General features: G+C 36.7%; 1 protein-coding gene across 6 annotated transcripts in view; it reads right to left on the reverse strand.

Moving 5' to 3' along the window:
* slo (calcium-activated potassium channel slo) overlaps positions 1-21101 on the reverse strand; it is a 536051-nt gene that overhangs the window by 110400 nt on the left and 404550 nt on the right. For all 6 annotated transcript variants that reach the window (XM_053796374.2, XM_053796365.2, XM_053796360.2 and 3 more), the window contains exon 13: positions 20848-20924. In XM_053796374.2, coding sequence (XP_053652349.2) covers positions 20848-20924 — 77 coding nt within the window. The remainder of the gene's footprint in view (positions 1-20847; positions 20925-21101) is intronic.

A 21101-nucleotide genomic window follows, 5' to 3' on the forward strand; every position in this document is an offset into this window, starting at 1 on the left:
TACCTCCGTTGGTCTGGCCTAAGAAGAAAGGGTGCTGGAAAATTGGTGTTGTACCTGTATATACTTCTGTGATGCACAGCAGCACTGCATCAGTCAAGTTACAGTACAGTGACCTCTGTCATTAACAGACTAATAGGGAAAGGGAGTATACAATAATGCCAATTGTCTAACACTTCCAAATTATGAAATTATTTTTCCATGTGGAAATGAGGAGGTGTAAAGATACTAAAAGTATTATTCAGAGGGCTGAGGAGGGGTTGAGGTGGTCTGGTTATTCAGAGAGGATGTAGCACAGTAGGATGACTTGGAGAGTGTATAAATCTGTAGTGGAGGGACGGAGGGGTTGTCCTAGGAAAGGATGGAGCAATGGGGAGGTAAAAGAGGCAGGCATGTGTGAGCATGTTGGATAGGAGTGGGGACAAATGGTTATTGGGACCTGACAAGCTGTTGGAGTGTAAGCAGGGTAATATTTTGTTAAGGGATTCAGGGAAATCGGTGAACCAGTCTTGAGTCCTGGAAGTGGGAAGTACAATGCCTTCACTTTAAAGGAGGGGTTGGGATACTTGCTGTTTTGAGTCACATCTAAACTGTTGTATCTGCACGCCTCTGCAAAGGCAGTGATAGTGTGAATGATCGTGAAAGTGTTTCTTTTTTTTGGGTCATTTTGCCTCAGTGGGAGACAGCCAGCATGTAAAAAAAAAAATTTCATGATCACACAGTTGTTTTCTCAACTAACAGACTTCGTTCAGTGAAGCAGAAGGCAACCGTACTCTAAGAATACAGGTAAATTAATCTGTAGTACTATAAAACAGTATAGTGTAGTAATTTTATAGTACTGTATGTAATTTACAGTACATAATTTTACTTACTGTTTCATAGTGGAGAGATGAGGTGTAAACTGCTGTGATCAACAGTCTAGCTGTAAAGCTCCAATGGTATCTACACTAAACTTTAGAGCATAGGCTGTAAGTTTGTCTTGCTTCTACAAATATCAGACACTGTTTATTTCTTGACACCATATTCCTCACATGCCACTGAGACATTAGACTCAATCTTTTTTATTAGTTTAAGTTTCTGTTTAACAATGAGAACCACACATTTCCTCTTAGCATATATATTAGTGTTAACACTTCAGGTTTGAACCTATCAACTCCAACAAGGGAGACGCATGTATGCGTACCTGGCAATATGTCGGGTACACATCACTTCCTTCAGAAGCCACTGTTAATTGCGCCTAAATTCAGGAAAAATTAGAGACTGAATGAAAAGTGTATGAGTAAGTGAGCACAAACAATAAACCAATGCGACTGACCTACAGCTCAGGGAATAGTGAAAACTGACAGATCCTGGATGTGGCCACTCTGGCCCATACTGGACGAATGTCAAGAGTCATTGAAATAATGTTGGTAGAATTACCGACAATATGTAAAGTAAAAGGACACAAGTGCAACTAATGTGACATTTTATTGTGGCAACGTTTCGCTCTACTAGTGGTAGTAGTAGTAGTAGTAATAAGTTGTAATAGTAGTAGTAATACAATACAGTAGTAATACAATATATTTTATTACTACTACTATTACAACTTACATTACTACTACTACCACTAGTACTGCACCTCACTCTAAGCCTATATATACCCTCTGTGTCCATGTATTGCTTGTAACAGCTTGATAAAGCTCCTGGAGAGCGAAAAGTTGCCACAATAAAATGTCACATTAGTTGCACTTGTGTCCTTTTACTTTACAAGAGTCATTGAGCTTGGGCCAATACTTTAGAAAATAACTGGACACTATTGCTATGGACAAAATCAGGAATACAGATTTCTGTTCATTTTATCTGATATTTCTGTTTGTCTGACCAATTCTCTTTTTTACCAAAATTGTTGAAATCTGTTAAGGAGAGATTATACTGTAGCTTGCTTCTTTCTTTATGTTAAGTTACTGAATATGTAAACTAACTTTAGAACAAAGAAAAATGACCTAAATTACAAAACATATAAAATCCTAAAATTCAAACATGCAAACATACAAATAATGCAAGAATAACTTAAAAAAAAATACAGAAACCCATAATATTAAATGAAAGGCTGTTTCTGTAAAAGACCATGAAAATATATTACTACACTAAATTCATGCCACAATGAAAAAATCAACAACAGAAAACAGAACAAATATAATTTTTGTTTTTAAGGGTTTTCACAATGTAACATAACAAGCAGACTGGAAAGTAAATATTACAGAGAAATATATACAAGTAAAATTTCATATGCAATATTTTGAGTGCATTTGGAAACTACAGGCAGGTGTTGGAGCTTCATATAACATCAGTTTAGAAACGATCATGTCCCATAAATGCTAAATTCATTTCGCTTTTTATAGTTTCTTGACAGTTTAAGAGAACTGAGTATCATAACATTAATATTAAATGACGGTGGGAGACAGCCAACGTGCTAAAAAAAATTATTCTATAACACTTATCCCAAAGTTATGACCTAAAATTAATAAAAATGGAACACACAAGCATGCGTACATACACATGAAAATTAGGCTCTGGTAAAATATTAAATTTTAAAACCGACTTTTATAATTTTGTAAATAAAACAGTACACTACATTCTACTGTATTATACCCTTCTATACAATACTATACTTAAATCAACATTAATTTCAAGTGAAGAGGGTGAACCATAGTCCTATATTCTTAAAGTAATATACCACTTCCTCAGACACAACTTTTTATTTTTTTACACCTATTTTATTTTTTTACATCGGTTTTATTTTTGACAATAAGGAGGGGTGTAGATATCTGCAGTTTTAAACTGCAGCATCAACATGCCTCTGGCAAGACAGTGATGGTGAAAGTGCTGCTTTTTTTTCTAGGGCCACTCTGGCTGGTTTGTTTATAAAAATAGTAATGTGGATCTGTCAGACATTATTAGGAAGAATTTATAAAAACTAGACAGTATGGCTGAAGACAATAACTGAAATCCTGTTTCTCATAATAGGTGAATAAAGCTAGGAAAAACTGTATTAAAATTATGGCTAGAATTAGCCAAAACAGCATAAGCTAAGTTGATATGCAGCAAGGAAATTAGAAAGGAAACAATACTTAATAGAAGGAACAGTCACAGGAAGCATTTAACCTTTGTGAAGCAATCACTTTCATTCTAAAATCTGCAGAGAACACTTCTCGAAAGTGGTCAGGGACTAAATAGGCCACATTAATTAGAACCTAAATGATAGATAAGTGGATAAAATAGTGGACACAGTAATGAGCTGATACACTGCAGATGCTCCTTATTTAACGATGGTTTGACTTATGATATTTCGGCTTTATGATGGTGCGATAGCGATGTACATTGTACTGTACATTTATTGATAGGATAAACTTGTATTCGTTTATCTGCTTTTCAATACTGACGTTTAGTTACATAATTATTTTACTTATTCAGTGACAGTAGTTATTTATTTATCATCGTATTTGTATTTGACTCATGTCATTTTCAACTTACTATGGGTTCTTCGGAACGTAACCCCATCACAAGTCGAGGAGTACCTGAATTATTATGTTATGAAGGATGTACCTGGAACACTTCAACATTGGTTGCACTGTTTGAATGTCCTAGTGGATGCCAGACTGGATTTATGTTTATAACTACTAACACCCATTCCCCTGTACCCTCATCTCGATGCTGTCATCCCATTTTCTTTACAAGGATACTGCTGTCCCTGAGATAAAGGTTCTGCTGCAGGTGAACTACTATTGCAAAGGTCAACAGTGTGATTAGTATGTGTTTCACTTATTTAAATAAACAGAAATTGCTAGGATGATTGGAGAAGCTGCATTAAATAAGTTCATTAAATTCCCTGTTAGGAACAAAACAGTATCTATGCTATCTTATTTTTATGATGGTAAAATGGACAAGGTTATGTGAAAGCAACAATGATGGCTCATCTAAAGTAATATTTGAATGTTAAAGGTCTGTTTGATTTGCTGTCTGGTTGGTATTAATAAAAATTTACTGTATTTCGTGGCATATAGGATGCACCCTAAATTTAGCAGTAAATGTTATGGAAAAATATAATTGAGAGATATTTTCTCTTCATTAAACGAAATTATCCATAGACCAAGCCTGACCTTCACCGTGTAGGATGCAAGGTGATTAACCCTTTGACTGTTTTGGTCATATATATACATCTTATGAGCCACCGTGTTTGATGTATATATACTCATAAATTCTAGCAGCTTCAAATCAAGCAGGAGAAAGCTGGTAGGCCCACATGTGAGAGAATAGGTCTGTGTAGTCAGTGTGCACCATATAAAAAAAATCCTGCAGCACGCAATACATAATGAGAAAAAAAAAAGCTCCGACTGTTTTTTTAATTAAAACACCAACTTTGTGGTCTATTTTCGTATAGTATTTATGGTTGTATTCTTGTTTTCTTGGTCCCATTTGATAGAATGGAAAACATATTATAGAAATAGAGGTGATTTTGATTGATTTTACTATGAAAAGAACCTTGAAATGGAGCTCAAAGTAGGGGAAATGTTTGATTTTTGCTGATGTTCAGAAGTAAACAAATGATGTCATTGTCCAATAAATGTCCAACTAGCCATTCTAATATGCAGTCATGAATGGGTTGACATTATTTATACAATTATTACAATATTGCAGTAGTCTGCATAATAGTAAATCTTCTATTTTTTATTTGAATAAAAATTCAAAATAGAAAGCAAGAGTAATCAGAGGTGCCTGGAGACATGACTGATGAACAAAGAAATCGGCATATTTTTTAATTTGCGTGGAATTGGCCAAATTGCAAATTTCTAACCATGTTATTGGACAGTTGAAATTGGTAAATGGGCAGTTTCTTGTGCTCTAACGATAGAAAAAATGGAGTTCTAAAGAAATAGCTATGAGTTTGGTTGACTGGAACAATGGAATTAGCCGAAAATAGGGCTCAAACTGGGCGAAATCTCCAATTTGTAAATATCGCTGAGGTCGTTAACTTCGCAAGAGCGTAATGCTGTAAGTTTTCCATCAAATTTCGTACTTTTGGTGTCATTACCACCGGGAAAAGATTTTCTATCATTTCATAAGAATTTTTTTTTTTTTTTTTTAATTTTTGCGACACCAGGAGACACCTCAGGATTTGGGGTTGCAAGAGTCAAGTTAAGAGGGTCAGATTTTGAAACAAAAAAGTGCATCTTATATGCCACAAAATATGGTAATTTCCAATATAATTTTTCTTATGGACCATGCAAATCTTTGACAAGGATGAGGAGAATCTAGCACTGTGAAGTAACAATACAGATAATATCCTAATAAGAGTAATAAATTATTGTGCCGAGGAAACACCACATGACAGTTGTTATACAGAAGCTTTTGATAAATCAGTAATAAAGAACAAGTTTTTCAGCAGTATAATACTGATCAAGGTATGTAATACTTAAAAGAGATCATACATAATACAATTTTCTCCTACAATCTTTCCTAAGTTCTCAGTGATGGCAAGCAAAAGATCTCATTTTTATGTATCATAAATTGGAGATTTATTAAGAAATTCTGAAAAGTTAAAATTTAGGTATTACATTACCATATAATTCAAGAAGATATCCTTTGCCATTTTTAAAATCCTTGAGGGTTAGTTACAAAGGTAACACAAGAAAACAAAGAGTATAACTTATTTACAATATCGGTAGTACTCTCCTAGGATGAGGCTCAATACCTATTGTTTGCTAGTTGAAACTACAGCCAATAAGACTGTAGAAGAGATACACATTTAAAGGTAAGTTTTCATTGAGACATTTTGATCTATTAAGATAAAGATCATAATAGAGTGAAACAGTACACAAATAACCTGCACACACAAGAAAGAAACTTAAGACGTCAATTGGGTTTGACTTGAACCATTAACTAGTTGCATGCGTAAGTGCCAAGCTTCTTTCTTCTATGGTGCGGGTTATTTGTGTACTGTTCCAATCAAGGTAGTGTGCCTTTTTATTCTTTAATAGAATGAAATTTTGTCCCAACAGCAGCTTATTCTATAAAGCATATTTGTTCATCACCATATGCTAGATGAACAAGGACACTAGGTGTAGAGAACTTCTCAATATATCTCACTCTGCCTGGAATTCCGCCACTGATCTATTGGTCACCTTCTGTCTACAGGACTGGGTTCACCCTCTTTCAGACTTTTGTATTGATTTAAATTAACTGTATAATAAATTTCAACTAAACATGTAAGAGAAGCACTAATATACATTTCTATCTGCTTAATAAAACTAGAACATATTTAAAGCACAGAACTCAAAGATACTTATTAAGATTAGGTTTTTGGTATTTTTAAAAGCATCTCTCCTAAGAAATGGAATTAGTAGAAATAACTGAAAAGCAAAAAATGAGCACATCACTTAGGGATTTTACGAACAATAAAAACCAAATAAAACTGGCTTTTAAATGACAAGACACAAGAAACATATGACACTGGATAAGGGAGTCCAAACTGGGCACGTGAGACTGGCGGTGATGCTGGATACACACGCAGGGAAAATTTGAGTAAGGTATTTTTTTTAAAATATCCTTAGATACGAAGCATGAAAGACTTAGCAATGAAGTTATGGTGAATCATGAACACTGTCAAAAGCTTAAAAAATGGTGTAATATGGTACTTGAATGAAAAATACTTTAGTGTTACTCAGAGAGTCAAATCTGTGAAACCAAAACTTGACTACAACTGAAGTAACCCATTGTCAATTAGCAAGGGAAATTTAAGAATTTCTGATGAATACTTGATATTTAGAAAATACGATACAAAATATTAAATACTTTTACAAAATATTCCATGTCATGAAAGCTTGAGCAAACACTCCTTCCTTCAGTTTAATGAAGTCAAAGTAATTTTTGGCTTTCCAATATACAGTATGATGGTTATCAAATTTTCCCTTGAAAAGGGTGAAGATATTTTATGTAATTATAAAATGAAATTAGTAACTGATTTTGTGTTTTAGATTATAATACATACTAATTTATTTTTGTGGTGCACCAATGATAAACTTAAAGTTTATGTTTTGATTGAATGAGATCTGTACTTCATGCAAACACAAAATAAAGTTACAATTATACAATGATCATTTGAAGCAGAAAAATTAACAATGACATATAGAAAGTCCTTCACTTTAGCTTGTTTGCCTATAGTCTATAGGACAATCAATAATTAATTGTGTAATACAGTATATGGGATATAGAGATTATTAAAAAAAAAATAGTGATAAGACTATTCGATTTGGAAAAAGTGTATGACGAAATGTAATTTATTTTGTGCCTTGCTGAGAAGTAACCTTCAAAACAATGAAGCCAGGAATTTCAAGACTTAAAACTTAGGACAAATAATTATATAGTAATATTAAAAAGAAGAATTATAGTACGTTGCAGTATAGTATACAGTCAAACCTCCTTAATTGCAGGGGTTACATTCTGGAGCTGCCCATGATTATGGGAAATTTGCAAAAGTATGTTTGAATACCCAAAACTGGTGCTGTTTACTTTTTATTTTTAAAAGTATATATAATTTTTATTATACATTTTAATTCTGAAAACTCAGACCCCTGTGGGTCAGGAGCTTTCTGAAAAAAAGCTGATTTCCAAAAAAATATAGACTGAAGGTCAATAAAATCAAATACATAGAAAAAATACTAAAATGAAAAAAAGGTAAACTTACAATTGTCTGTAGTAGTTTTCTTCCTTATACAGTATATACAGCATGCCTGAAAATTATTAGTAAATCGACTGTTTGGAATTCTGAACCCATTTTTCCCACAGACATGATGTTACTGCCGGAGGTCCATTCCTGAGTCATAATATTCTATATCTAATTTCACTTATTTTCTTAACTAAGAATATTTACTAATATTTTACTATTTACTTTCACTTAATTATTAAACACTGCTTAATTAATGTATAAATATTTATTAAAATTAACAAAGCTACAAAACAAGACACAGTATAATACAACATTGGGGTAGGCATAAGCTGAACTCTCTCTGTTTTTCTCGTTCTCACTTATCTTATTCACTCCCACCTACTCTCACACTGTATGTCACACAATATTCTTTATGAGTGCTCACTGCTGTGGTTGAATGTGGTGTGGGAGGAATGGGGTGACAGGTAATTATCGGTGGGCAGCAGCTGACTGCCTCCCACTTTCTCTATAATTCTCAATTTCTTATTCATTCCCACCTTTTCTCTCATTGTATCTACTATATTTTATGGATTATTCAACTAAAGGGATACCGAGATCCCAGGCTGGACCTCAAGCCTGACCTTCACTGTATAAGATAGAAGGTAATTTTGAGAGAGAAACCATGAAGAAAATGGTGTCTTATACTGTATGCTGTAAAATATGGTAACTCAAGACTCTTATGTGTGCTCAACACTTTCTCCTTGTTTTGATGCCTAGGTACAAATTAACCTTTGCAAAGAAATAAAATATTTATCTTTATCTTTTATCTTTAGTGTTGAGGATAACAGAATAAGGGAAGGTGTGACGTGCATGCCTGGTGCTCCACCCTTCACCCACAGACATGTCCAGTACATGGGAAGCAAAGGTGGTGGCTACCACAAAATAATTATTTAATCTACAGTTCCTAACTCATCTCTACCAGAAAAAAAAAAATATGAACTCTCCACACATGAATAAAAAAGAGACGACACAAGAATACCAATGAGTATTGTAAAAATAAACAAGAAAAATACTTCAATTTATAATTCTGCTTAGAAAATCATAAATATTAAATCTATAATTCCTCACTAATTTATCAAATGTGAGATCCCTATAAATGCATAAAATGAACATGCACAAATTATGAATGCACTAATTAAAAAAAAGAAAAAGTTATTTATTTTAATAATTTTTGTTTGTATTTGCCATGATTATAACTGCATCTCCACATTCATAAATAATGAACTGGTTCCAAAGTGCCAATATCACAAATGCAGAGCATCATAATGATATTTTATATTTAAAGAACAGTTTGCAGACTTGTTGTATGACTGTGTGAGAGAGGATAGTGGGCTCACAGTATGAACTGAGGGTGGCATGCCAGTATACAGTCAATGTTTACCTGGTATGGTATGGTGTCTTACTTTATCAACCTGGTTAGCATCTTTAACTCTCATGATGAATATCCCACTTTTTGGAGGGTGGAAGACAATGTCTTGCTCAATATGGGTCAGGAATTTTCTTGCAAGTTTGTGATCACTCAGATATACTTTGAGATTTGACTTGATGGTTGTTATGATTCCTTTTTTTTAGCACAATGTGGTTTTAGGAAAATTTTAGTTAGTAGGAAAGGCTTCCAAGCCGACCAAGGTACATGTACTCTGTCAGCATATAGGAGAGAGAAGTGACTTTGTAAATAAGACTGAGCCATCCTTGTAGCTTCTCTTTCATATGTGCAGCTTATTTGTGCATTGTTCTCTCACAATATTGTGCCTTTTTGTTCTCTTGGCAGATGGCCTTGAGCTACTCTGTCCATTTGGATGTGGACAGTCTGTGAATTATTGTGGCATTGTATGTGAAGATGGATCCGGAGTCAAGGCAAAGAGGGGATCAAAGGTGCCAGAAAGAATAGGTAGAACAGTGACACCAGTTTTAGCTCCAAGTTCTGAGGAGGGTCCATGGCCGTTCTGGAGTTGGTAGACGGTGTCACAGTCACTGATGATCGAGAAGAATAAGGTAATGTCTTGCTTATTATGTTGTAAAAAATTGGGGAGCCCTAAGAATAAATAAAAAGAAACCATATACCCACCCTGAACTTTTACCTTCGCTATGACAAGTGCTGTTGTCCACTGGAAACCACATCCTACCTTAAGGGTTATACTAAAAAGTTATGGTAGACATACATTCTAGCTGATAGCATTTATGATGCAAATACAATCTGATAAAAATGTAGGCTCAGAAGAAAGCCACTAATTATGCAATGCATTGTAGGAAAACCCTATAACTAACTGAACAAAGCTTAGCATAACCACCTGTTCAGACAAGAGCACTAATTCTGCACTTGTATTTCAGACAATAATGGCAAGAATGCTGGGAGGCATACATCTTCAGCTGCCATTCCTGACATGCTCTAAGATAATTAATTTTCCATCGGGTGGAGCAACCCAACCACCACAACACTACCAGTGGAAATTATACTAGAATAGGGCCCACAGTGATTCCCTTTCCTTCTATCTAGTAGCTGGATTTCACAAAAGGGAAATATATCCCCTCCTCCCCCACTAACAAGGCCAAAAGGAGAGGGAGGGTTAGGGGTATTCAGAATCAATCCAAGGAAGAGGAAATGAAATCCAATTCCTAAGATCAAGAGCCCTTTCACCATAGCAAGAGGCCCTCTCTTGAAGGAATATAGTTATGAAGATGACTCAGAATGTGGTCAATGTTACTGTGATGCCAAAAATATCAGAAAGAGAGAGAGAGAGAGAGAGAGAGAGAGAGAGAGAGAAGAGAGAGAGAGTGAGAGAGAGAGAGAGAGAGAGAGAGAGAGAGAGAGAGAGAGAGAGAGAGAGAGAGAGAGATAGAGAGAGAGATGGAGAGAGAGAGAGAGAGAGAGAGAGAGAGAGAGAGAGAGAGAGAGAGAGACAGAGGGAGAGAGAGAGAGAGAGAGAGAGAGAGAGAGAGAGAGAGAGAGAGAGAGAGAGAGAGAGAGAGAGAGAGAGAGAGAGAGAGAGAGAGAGAGAGAGAGAGAGAGAGAGAGAGAGAGAGAGAGAGAGAGAGGGAGAGAGAGAGAGAGAGACAGAGAGAGACAGAGAGAGGACAGAGAGGGAGACAGAGTGAGAGGGACAGAGAGAGAGAGAGAGAGAGAGAGACAGAGAGACAGAGAGAGAGCAGAGAGAGCAGAGAGCAGAGAGAGAGAGACAGAGAGACACACAGACAGAGAGAGAGAGAGAGAGAGAGAGAGAGAGAGAGAGAGAGAGAGAGAGAGAGAGAGAGAGAGAGAGACAGACAGACAGACAGAGAGAATCCAAAGTCAGCTGTGTGGTAGTACTGGACATTGCTGGTGCTTTCGACCGGGTGTGGCACCAGGGCCTCTTAGCAAAACTTCAAGCAGGGAATTGCAGGCTCTACACTATGTCTCCTAAGTGATTACCTTCATGGTAGATCTCTAAGGGTAGTTCTCGATGGAACGGAATCAGCAAGACATACTATTGGGGCAAGTGTTTCACAAGGAAGCATGGTGGGACCATTGTTATGGAATGTCTACTTCAACGACCTTCTTCATCTCATCCCAGAATCCCATGCATATGCAGACGACTGTACACTGACATTCACTTATCCAAGAGAAGAAATTCCAGCTGCTCTAAGCTACATCAATCACCAGCTAAGAGCTATATCAGCTTGGGGAAATAGATGGCAAGTAACATTTGCACCTGAGAAAACACAAATGATGATGATCTCTAGGCACCATGATGGTAATGCTGGTGCAGTAGTAAGGATGAATGGGAGGGTGTTGGCACCTGGAGAAGAAGTTTTATCCTTGGGGTGAAATTTGACTCCAAACTAATCATGAAGAACCATGTTGTAAATCTTGCAAACAAGGCAGCCAGGAAGCTTACAGCACTTCGCCGTATCTTGCATCTGTTTGACAGTAGGGGTTGAAAGATTCTGTACGAGGCACAAGTACGCTCACACCTTGAGTATGCTCCACTTTCTTGGTTTGCCTGCCCCCCCCTCTCATCTGCGACTGCTTGACAAAGTAGAGAACAGAGCAAGACGTCTCATCTCTCGCCTGGGCCCATCCTGGATAGATCTGTCATTTCAGCAGAGCCTTCAACACAGGAGGGATGTGGGTGGCCTTACTGTTATGTACAAGACCAATATTGTCAAAGTACCACACTTGGATCCACTTCGAGGACAGCGTTAAACAAGCTTTTATGCCACAAGACGGGCAGAAAGCAGCAACTTCACTCTGGCTGTACCCTTCTCCAGAACATCACTCCATCTGAGGTCATATATACCCAGGATGACTCGAGTATGGAACACATTCGTATAGCATAATGATGTCAACGAGATAAAAGTCAGTTGATCAAATGAAAATTCTGGCCCACAGATGGCTCCAACTTCATCCTGTTCCCTACTTGTATGTCTCATAACAATAAAAATGCTTTCAAATGAGCTGATGTAGGTAACAGCTCTTAGCTTGCCAATAAAGTTAGGAATCCTTAACCTGTAAATAGCTGTCAATAAAGCTAGGGATCCTTAACCTTGTCAAACCCTGTCTTTAAAAAAAAAAAAAAAAAAAAAAAGTATATCCCCAATACAGAGAGAGAGAGAGAGAGAGAGAGATAGAGAGAGAGAGAGAGAGAGAGAGAGAGAGAGAGAGAGAGAGAGAGAGGGAAAGGGAGGGGAAACTGACCAAAACATTGTGCTGTCTGCCAATTATAGGAAAGTCATATTTTCTTTTACCATGAACTAAACAGAAACAGCTGTAGAGCTCACTGAAAATTTATCTTACTGAGTACCCCAGAAAACGAGTGAGAATGAGAGGCAGTCAGTAAAGGAAAGTGACAAAAAAAAAAAAAATAGTTGTGAAATACTGGATACAGTATGCTAGGGCTAAAAGGCCTTTAGTAAAGGATAGATTTAGATGTAGATATATGGAGTCTTCAACTATCAAACTACCAGAACTATTAATCAAAATAGCAAAATGCTTACTATGGCAACACATATTGCCCCCTCATCATCTTACAACAATACAAACTTAAGTAAGCATAGGCCAGTAGACCTATTCACAACATAAACATTTAAATCAGAATACAAAAACAGCACAATAAAATTAACAATAATAGTAATGTTAAAAATATCATTGTTACTTACAATCAATTACACCAAAACTTTCCTATAAATGTCAGCAAGGTTTCTACAGACATTGTTTATAAAATTCACTATTAAATAGTAAGGTCAGAGCCAAAACACTGTACCATCTGCTATTTATTTATATTGGCTGCCATGAAAACATGCTCTTATTATCCAAAATAAAGTGGAATACACACTTCAAATTTAGGAAAGCTACTGCTAAGCTCATCAGTTCAAAATCATCCCTGGACTGATGAACATTACTAGAAGGTTACAATAACAGTGTACAGCCAGGCTAGCCATATCACTTCATCACCAGTCATAATGTAACTCATATATTATGCACTGAGACAATTATGTTGATGAAGAAAGGGAGATAGTGATTTCATGCACTGGGCAGGGAGGAATATCTTACAGGAGCAAGGAAGAGGCAGACATAAAGTGTGGGAAAAAATGCATGAGACAGTGGGTACAATGACAAGGGGTAAAGCAACTGGAACTGATGGGATCAAGACAGAGAAGTTAAAATCAGATAAGGATATAATTTTGGAGTGGGTGGTGCATTTCTTCAATAAATGCTTTAAAGAAGGGAAAATACCTAAGGACTGGAAGAGAACATGAAGCTCCTGTGTATACAGAAAAAATGGAAAAAGAAAGAATTATAGGAAAATAAGATCTTAATAGTTCTTGGTCTTATTACTTTTCCTTTTATATCCATGGGGAAGTGGAATAAGGTTCTTTCCTCCGTAAGCCATGCGTGTTGTAAAAGTCAACTAAAATGCCGGGAACAATGGGCTAGTAACCCCTTTTCCTGTAAAAATTACTAAAAAGAATAAGAAGAAAAATATTGTCAAAGTGGGAAGTCTGAATGTGCGTGGATGTTGTGCAAATGATAAGAAAGAGATGATTGTGGATGTTATGAATGAGAAGAAACTGGATGTCCTGGCTTTAAGTGAAACAAAGCTGAAGGGGGTGGGAGAGTTTCAATGGAGAGGAATAAATGGGATTAGGTCAGGGGTTTCAAATAGAGTTAGAGCTAAAGAAGGAGTAGCAATAATGTTGAAGGATAAGTTATGGCAGGAAAAGAGGGACTACAAACATATAAATTAAAGGATTATGTGGAGTAAAATAAAGATTGGATGTGAAAAGTGGGTTATAGTAAGTGTGTATGCACCTGGAGAAGAGAGAAGTGTAGAGGAGAGAGAGAGAGATTCTGAGAAATGTTGAGTGAATGCGTGGGGAGTTTTGAATCAAGTGTGAGAGTAATGGTGGTTGGGGATTTCAATGCTAAAGTGGGTAAAAATGTTATGGAGGGAGTAGTAGGTAAATTTGGGGAGCCAGGGGTAAATGTAAATGGGGAGCCTTTAATTGAGCTATGTGTAGAAAGAAATTTGGTAATAAGTACAGTGGACCCCCGCATAACGATTACCTCCGAATGCGACCAATTATGTAAGTGTATTTATGTAAGTGCGTTTGTATGTGTATGTTTGGGGGTCTGAAATGGACTAATCTACTTCACAATATTTCTTATGGGAACAAATTCGGTCAGTACTGGCACCTGAACATACTTCTGGAGTGAAAAAATATCGTTAACCGGGGGTCCACTGTAATACATATTTTATGAAAAAGAGGATAAATAAATATACAAGGTATGATGTAGCACGTAATGAAAGTAGTTTGTTAGATTATGTATTGGTGGATAAAAGGTTGATGGGTAGGCTCCAGGATGTACATGTTTAGAGAGGGGCAACTGATATATCGGATCATTATTTAGTTGTAGCTACAGTTAGAGTAAGAGGTAGATGGGAAAAGAGGAAGGTGGCAACAACAAGTAAGAGGGAGGTGAAAGTGCATAAACTAAGGGAGGAGGAAGTTCGGGAGAGATATAAGCGACTATTGGCAGAAAGGTGGGCTAGTGCAAAGATGAGTAGTGAGGGGGTTGAAGAGGGTTGGAATAGTTTTAAAAATGCAGTATTAGAATGTGGGGCAGAAGTTTGTGGTTATAGGAGGGTGGGGGCAGGAGGGAAGAGGAGTGATTGGTGGAATGATGAAGTAAAGGGTGTGATAAAAGAGAAAAAGGTAGCTTATGAGAGGTTTTTACAAAGCAGAAGTGTTATAAGAAGAGCAGAGTATATGGAGAGTAAAAGAAAGGTGAAGAGAGTGGTGAGAGAGTGCAAAAGGAGAGCAGATGATAGAGTGGGAGAGGCACTGTCAAGAAATTTTAATGAAAATAAGAAAAAATTTTGGAGTGAGTTAAACAAGTTAAGAAAGCCTAGGGAAAGTATGGATTTGTCAGTTAAAAACAGAGTAGGGGAGTTAGTAGATGGGGAGAGGGAGGTATTAGGTAGATGTCCCATCTCTGGAACATCCTGCCTTTGTCCACCTTGTCTATTCTGCGCAGTATTTTATGTCGTTATCATTTAAATGTTGAGGAAGAAAGGGAGGCGGTAATTTCATGCACTGGCCAGGGAGGTATACCATCTTTTAGGAGTGAAGAAGAGCAGAATGTAAGTGTGGTGGAGGTACGTGAGGCATTATGTAGAATGAAAGGGGGTAAAGCAGCTGGAACTGATGGGATCATGAAAGAAATGTTAAAAGCAGGGGGATATATAGTGTTGGAGTGGTTGGTACTTTTGTTTAATAAATGTATGAAAGAGGGGAAGGTACCTAGGGATTGGCAGAGAGTATGTATAGTCCCTTTATATAAAGGGAAAGGGGACAAAAGAGATTGTAAAAATTATAGAGGAATAAGTTTACTGAGTATACCAGGAAAAGTATACGGTAGGGTTATAATTGAAAGAATTAGAGGTAAGACAGAATGTAGGATTGCGGATGAGAAGGAAGGCTTCAGAGTGGGTAGGGGATGTGTAGATTAAGTGTTTACATTGAAGCATATATGTGAACAGTATTTAGATAAAGGTAGGGAAGTTTTTATTGCATTTATGGATTTAGAAAAGGCATATGATAGAGTCCTAGGTAGTAGGTTGGTAGACAGCAACCGCCCAGGGAGGTACTACCGTCCTGCCAAGTAAGTGTAAAACGAAAGCCTGTAATTGTTTTACATGATGGTAGGATTGCTGGTGTCCTTTTTTCTGTCTCATAAACATGCAAGATTTCAGGTATGTCTTGCTACTTCTACTTACACTTAGGTCACACTACACATACATGTACAAGCACATATATACACACCCCTCTGGGTTTTCTTCTATTTTCTTTCTAGTTCTTATTCTTGTTTATTTCCTCTTATCTCCATGGGGAAGTGGAACAGAATTCTTCCTCCGTAAGCCATGCGTGTTGTAAGAGGCGACTAAAATGCCGGGAGCAAGGGGCTAGTAACCACTTCTCCTGTATAAATTACTAAATTTGAAAAGAGAAACTTTTGTTTTTCTTTTTGGGCCACCCTGCCTCGGTGGGATATGGCCGGTTTTTTTAAAAAAAAAAAAAAAAAAAAAAAAAAAAAATATGATAGAGTGGATAGAGGAGCAATGTGGCAGATGTTGCAAGTATATGGAATAGGTGGTAAGTAACTAAATGCTGTAAAGAGTTTTTATGAGGATAGTGAAGCTCAGGTTAGGGTGTGTAGAAGAGAGGGAGATTACTTCCCGGTAAAAGTAGATCTTAGACAGGGATGTGTAATGTCACCATGGTTGTTTAATATATTTATAGATGGGGTTGTAAAAGAAGTAAATGCTAGGGTGTTCGGGAGAGGGGTGGGATTAAATTATGGGAAATCAAATTCAAAATGGGAATTGACACACTTACTTTTTGCTGATGATACTGTGCTTATGGGAGATTCTAAAGAAAAATTGCAAAGGTTAGTGGATGAGTTTGAGAATGTGTGTAAAGGTAGAAAGTTGAAAGTGAACATAGAAAAGAGTAAGGTGATGAGGGTATCAAATGATTTAGATAAAGAAAAATTGGATATCAAATTGGGGAGGAGGAGTATGGAAGAAGTGAATGTTTTCAGATACTTGGGAGTTGACGTGTCGGCGGATGGATTTATGAAGGATGAGGTTAATCATAGAATTGATGAGGAAAAAAAGGTGAGTGGTGCGTTGAGGTATATGTGGAGTCAAAAAACGTTATCTATGGAGGCAAAGAAGGGAATGTATGAAAGTATAATAGTACCAACACTCTTATATGGATGTGAAGCTTGGGTGGTAAATGCAGCAGCAAGGAGACGGTTGGAGGCAGTGGAGATGTCCTGTCTAAGGGCAATGTGTGGTGTAAATATTATGCAGAAAATTCGGAGTGTGGAAATTAGGAGAAGGTGTGGAGTTAATAAAAGTATTAGTCAGAGGGCAGAAGAGGGGTTGTTGAGGTGGTTTGGTCATTTAGAGAGAATGGATCAAAGTAGAATGACATGGAAAGCATATAAATCTATAGGGGAAGGAAGGCGGGGTAAGGGTCGTCCTTGAAAGGGTTGGAGAGAAGGGGTAAAGGAGGTTTTGTGGGCAAGGGGCTTGGACTTCCAGCAAGCGTGCGTGAGCGTGTTAGATAGGAGTGAATGGAGACGAATGGTACTTGGGACCTGACGATCTGTTGGAGTGTGAGCAGGGTAATATTTAGTGAAGGGATTCAGGGAAACCGGTTATTTTCATATAGTCGGACTTGAGTCCTGGAAATGGGAAGTACAATGCCTGCACTTTAAAGGAGGGGTTTGGGATATCGGCAGTTTGGAGGGATATGTTGTGTATCTTTATACGTATATGCTTCTAAACTGTTGTATTCTGAGCACCTCTGCAAAAGCAGTGATAATGTGTGAGTGTGGTGAAAGTGTTGAATGATGATGAAAGTATTTTCTTTTTTTGGGAATTTTCTTTCTTTTTTGGGTCACCCTGCCTCGGTGGGAGACGGCCAACTTGTTGAAAAAAAAAAAAGAAAAAAAAAAGATCAGTGAGTAAGGTGTATGGTAGATTTACTGAAAGAGCTTGGGGTAAGAAAGAGTACAATTTCAGAGGAAGTAGGATTTAAAAAGGGTAAGGGATGTGTAGACCAAGTATTTACATTGGCATATAAAAGTACATACTTCTTAGATAACTGATGCATTTATGGATTTAGAAAAAGGAAAAAATAAGGTGGATAGGGAAGAAATGTGGTAAATGTTACAAATGCCTGGAATGTGTACGAGGATATTAAGAGAAGTAAAGTTTTATGCAGTTAACCCTTTGAGGGTTTTCGTCGTACTAGTACGTCTTACGCGTAGGGGTTTTTGACGTACTAGTACTCATAAATTCTAGCGACCTCAAATCTAGTGGGAGAAAGCTGGTAGGCCTTCATATGAAAGAATGGGTCTATGTGGTCAGTGTGCACAGTCTAAAAAAAAATCCTGAGTTAATGAGACATTTGTAAAAAAAATTAAATCTAGGGAGTACTAAAAAAGAGAATATACTAGTGTATAGTGGTATCAACACTTTTAAATGAGTGGGAGGCATGGGTTTTGAAGTTTGCAGCAAGAAAGTGGAAAGAGTGCAGTAGAGATATCATATCTGAGAGCAATTGGTGTAAACATTATGCAAAGAATTCGGAGTTTAGAAATTAAAAGATGGTGTAGGGCCAAAAATGAGCATGATTCAGAAGGTTCAGGAGAAACTGTTGAGGTGTTTGGGTGCTGAAAGTGGATGGGGAGAGATAGGACAATGAAGAGGGTGTATAAATCTGGGGTGAAAAGCATAAGGGGTACAGGTTACCCCAGTAATGGTAGTAGGTGGGAGGGAGTAAAGGATGCTTTGAGTACTAAGGGCTTGAGCATCCAGCAGGCTTGTGTGTGTTAGATAGGAGTGAATGGAGACAAGTGGTTTTAATGACTGCTAAAGTGTGAAGAGGGTAACATTTATGAAGGGATTCAGAGAAAATGGTTAGCCGAACTTCAGTTCTGAAGGTGGGATGTCAGCATACTTTAGCAAGACAGTGATTGAGTGAATGACATTCATGTGTTACCTTGGTGGTAGATGGCCAATGAAGTAAAAAATGTACACATATATACCCTACATAAAAACTCATTGCAATGTCAAATTTTATCCAAAATTGTATATCCCTTTCCCCAAATTAGAGCAATTTCTGTTGCAATCTGATAACTGGAAGGAGCAGGGCTACACTGGGCAGGCCTCAGGAAGGCAATGTATTGGGCAGAGGAACTGTCATGCAAGATGAAGTCAGGGCCAGCAGCTTAAGTTCAAACACTGCCAAAATATATTTTAACATATATTTACCACCACCCCACCATATATCTCCTACTGTATTTACAACTTTATTTATTATCTATGCATGAGAGGATGATAATGTTGTGCTTAATGACATGAGGAAGGGAGGGACTTGGTTATCATATGATTGGGCACACCATTTACAATATATGCTATTTGCTTCTTCCTTACTGCCTCCCATGCTCACTGCCACTATTTTTCCCTTACTGTTTCTCTATCTCTCCCTCACTGTCTCTCTATGTCTCCCATTGTCTCTCATCCTCACTGCCTGTTTGTCTCACTTACTGTCTCCAAATCCTCACTGTCAATGGTAAATGTGTAGGTATATTTTTGTAGTATATCCAACTTTATTATGACTGCAACACATTCTAAATCCAGTAAACTATTGTAATAATACTACTGATGTTGAATAGTAAGTAGTACGGGTCTACAGATTTCAATAAAATAGCCTATGAGAGTAAAATTGGGGTATCCCTAGCTGGTAAAGTCTTGACTGTAATGTATACTGATATTCCAAATTGAATATTTCATATGAAAATAACTGTTCAAATCTCACATGAAAAGCAATGCTCAATGTTACTCACTTGTAATATATATATACTGAACAGTTTATGGCTAAAATGTTTCATCAGAGGGGTCATGACCCTGGATTTGCAACTGATGGAAACCAAAACATTTGCATATCCCCCTTACGAAGAGACTGAATCAAGCGAATAAATATGTAGCAAATAAGGAGGTTTCACTGTATTCCAGCAGAGATACCAAACACTTAATAGTTATTCATAGGCATGCTGTTTCTGCTGTAAATACTGCATTAACCAATATGACAATAGAATTGTAAACACAAGTAGCAATTTTGTATTGAATAAGGATAATTTATAGCTACTTTAACATCTGGAAAAACATGCTACTGTGAATCCTTGAAGTTTTATAACTTTATATATAAGAAGGCAAGGAAAGAAGAAAAAACTTCAAATGTTTGAAATTCCCTTGCCAATGTTATTCATATCAGAAGGCATCAAGGGTGAAGATGCATCTCTTTAAAGGGAAACAGGTTTTTGGTCTTTTAAAATAGGCTTTAAAAAACTCAAAAACATTTAAATGTGAAAATGACTCAACTGAAATTTCAACAGTGGAATATAGTTTCAAGATTCCTTTTATTCCAGTTCAACTTACTATAGTGGACAATTTAGAATACAACAGTTGACAATTTAGAACACAATAGTGGGCATCTGAGGTGCAAAATTACCTTTGGCATTGCTGAATATTCAACTGAGTCAATGTTCCTTTTAGCCATTCAAATTTTAAGATTTAATGAGATAACACAGAGAACAAAATATATGATCAAACAATACTGTACATAAAATAAGGTCATAATGCTGCTAAAATGTTTAACCCTGTTCTTCAAGGGAAAGTAAATACATGTCATTAACAATTAGTATAGCATCTAATTTCAGTGAAATGGAACTTATAATGAGATGAGTGGTGATTAGTTTTTTGTGGTGGATATTAAAATTGGCACTAGGTTCAATCATAACACTACCATTGATATCTCCAATGATTAATTTTTTCAAAGTATTATCTTGTTTTCTCTGAGTTCCACACCAACCATTCATAACAACCACAAATACATATACAATAAATTTGCCCATTTAATTCAAGGGCATTATCATAAACAATACACATGTAAGTACCAGTTACTGTATGGATTACAAAACACTAATTTTATACAAGTTATTGCAAAAGATGGAACAATTGCATAATTGCAACAAAGTCAATTATACTTACAGTTCTTACACTTGCACTTCTTGATAAGAGTCTCATCTTTGATATCATCATGACAGGCTTTGCAGTAGTACCATGCTCTGAAAAAATAACAAAACAATACTAGTATACTTTGCTGACACTGTATTCAGATTCAGATTCTTTATTTTGACATTATATGATGTTTGTACAGAGATGGGCATTATCATAACTTTCCTCAAAGAAGCTAAAATCTAGATAGTATACCCTTGATTTACTAGACCTCAGAAATACAGGGC

The sequence above is a fragment of the Cherax quadricarinatus genome, chromosome 83 (assembly GCF_038502225.1).
Source record: "Cherax quadricarinatus isolate ZL_2023a chromosome 83, ASM3850222v1, whole genome shotgun sequence".
Lineage (NCBI taxonomy): Eukaryota > Metazoa > Arthropoda > Malacostraca > Decapoda > Parastacidae > Cherax > Cherax quadricarinatus.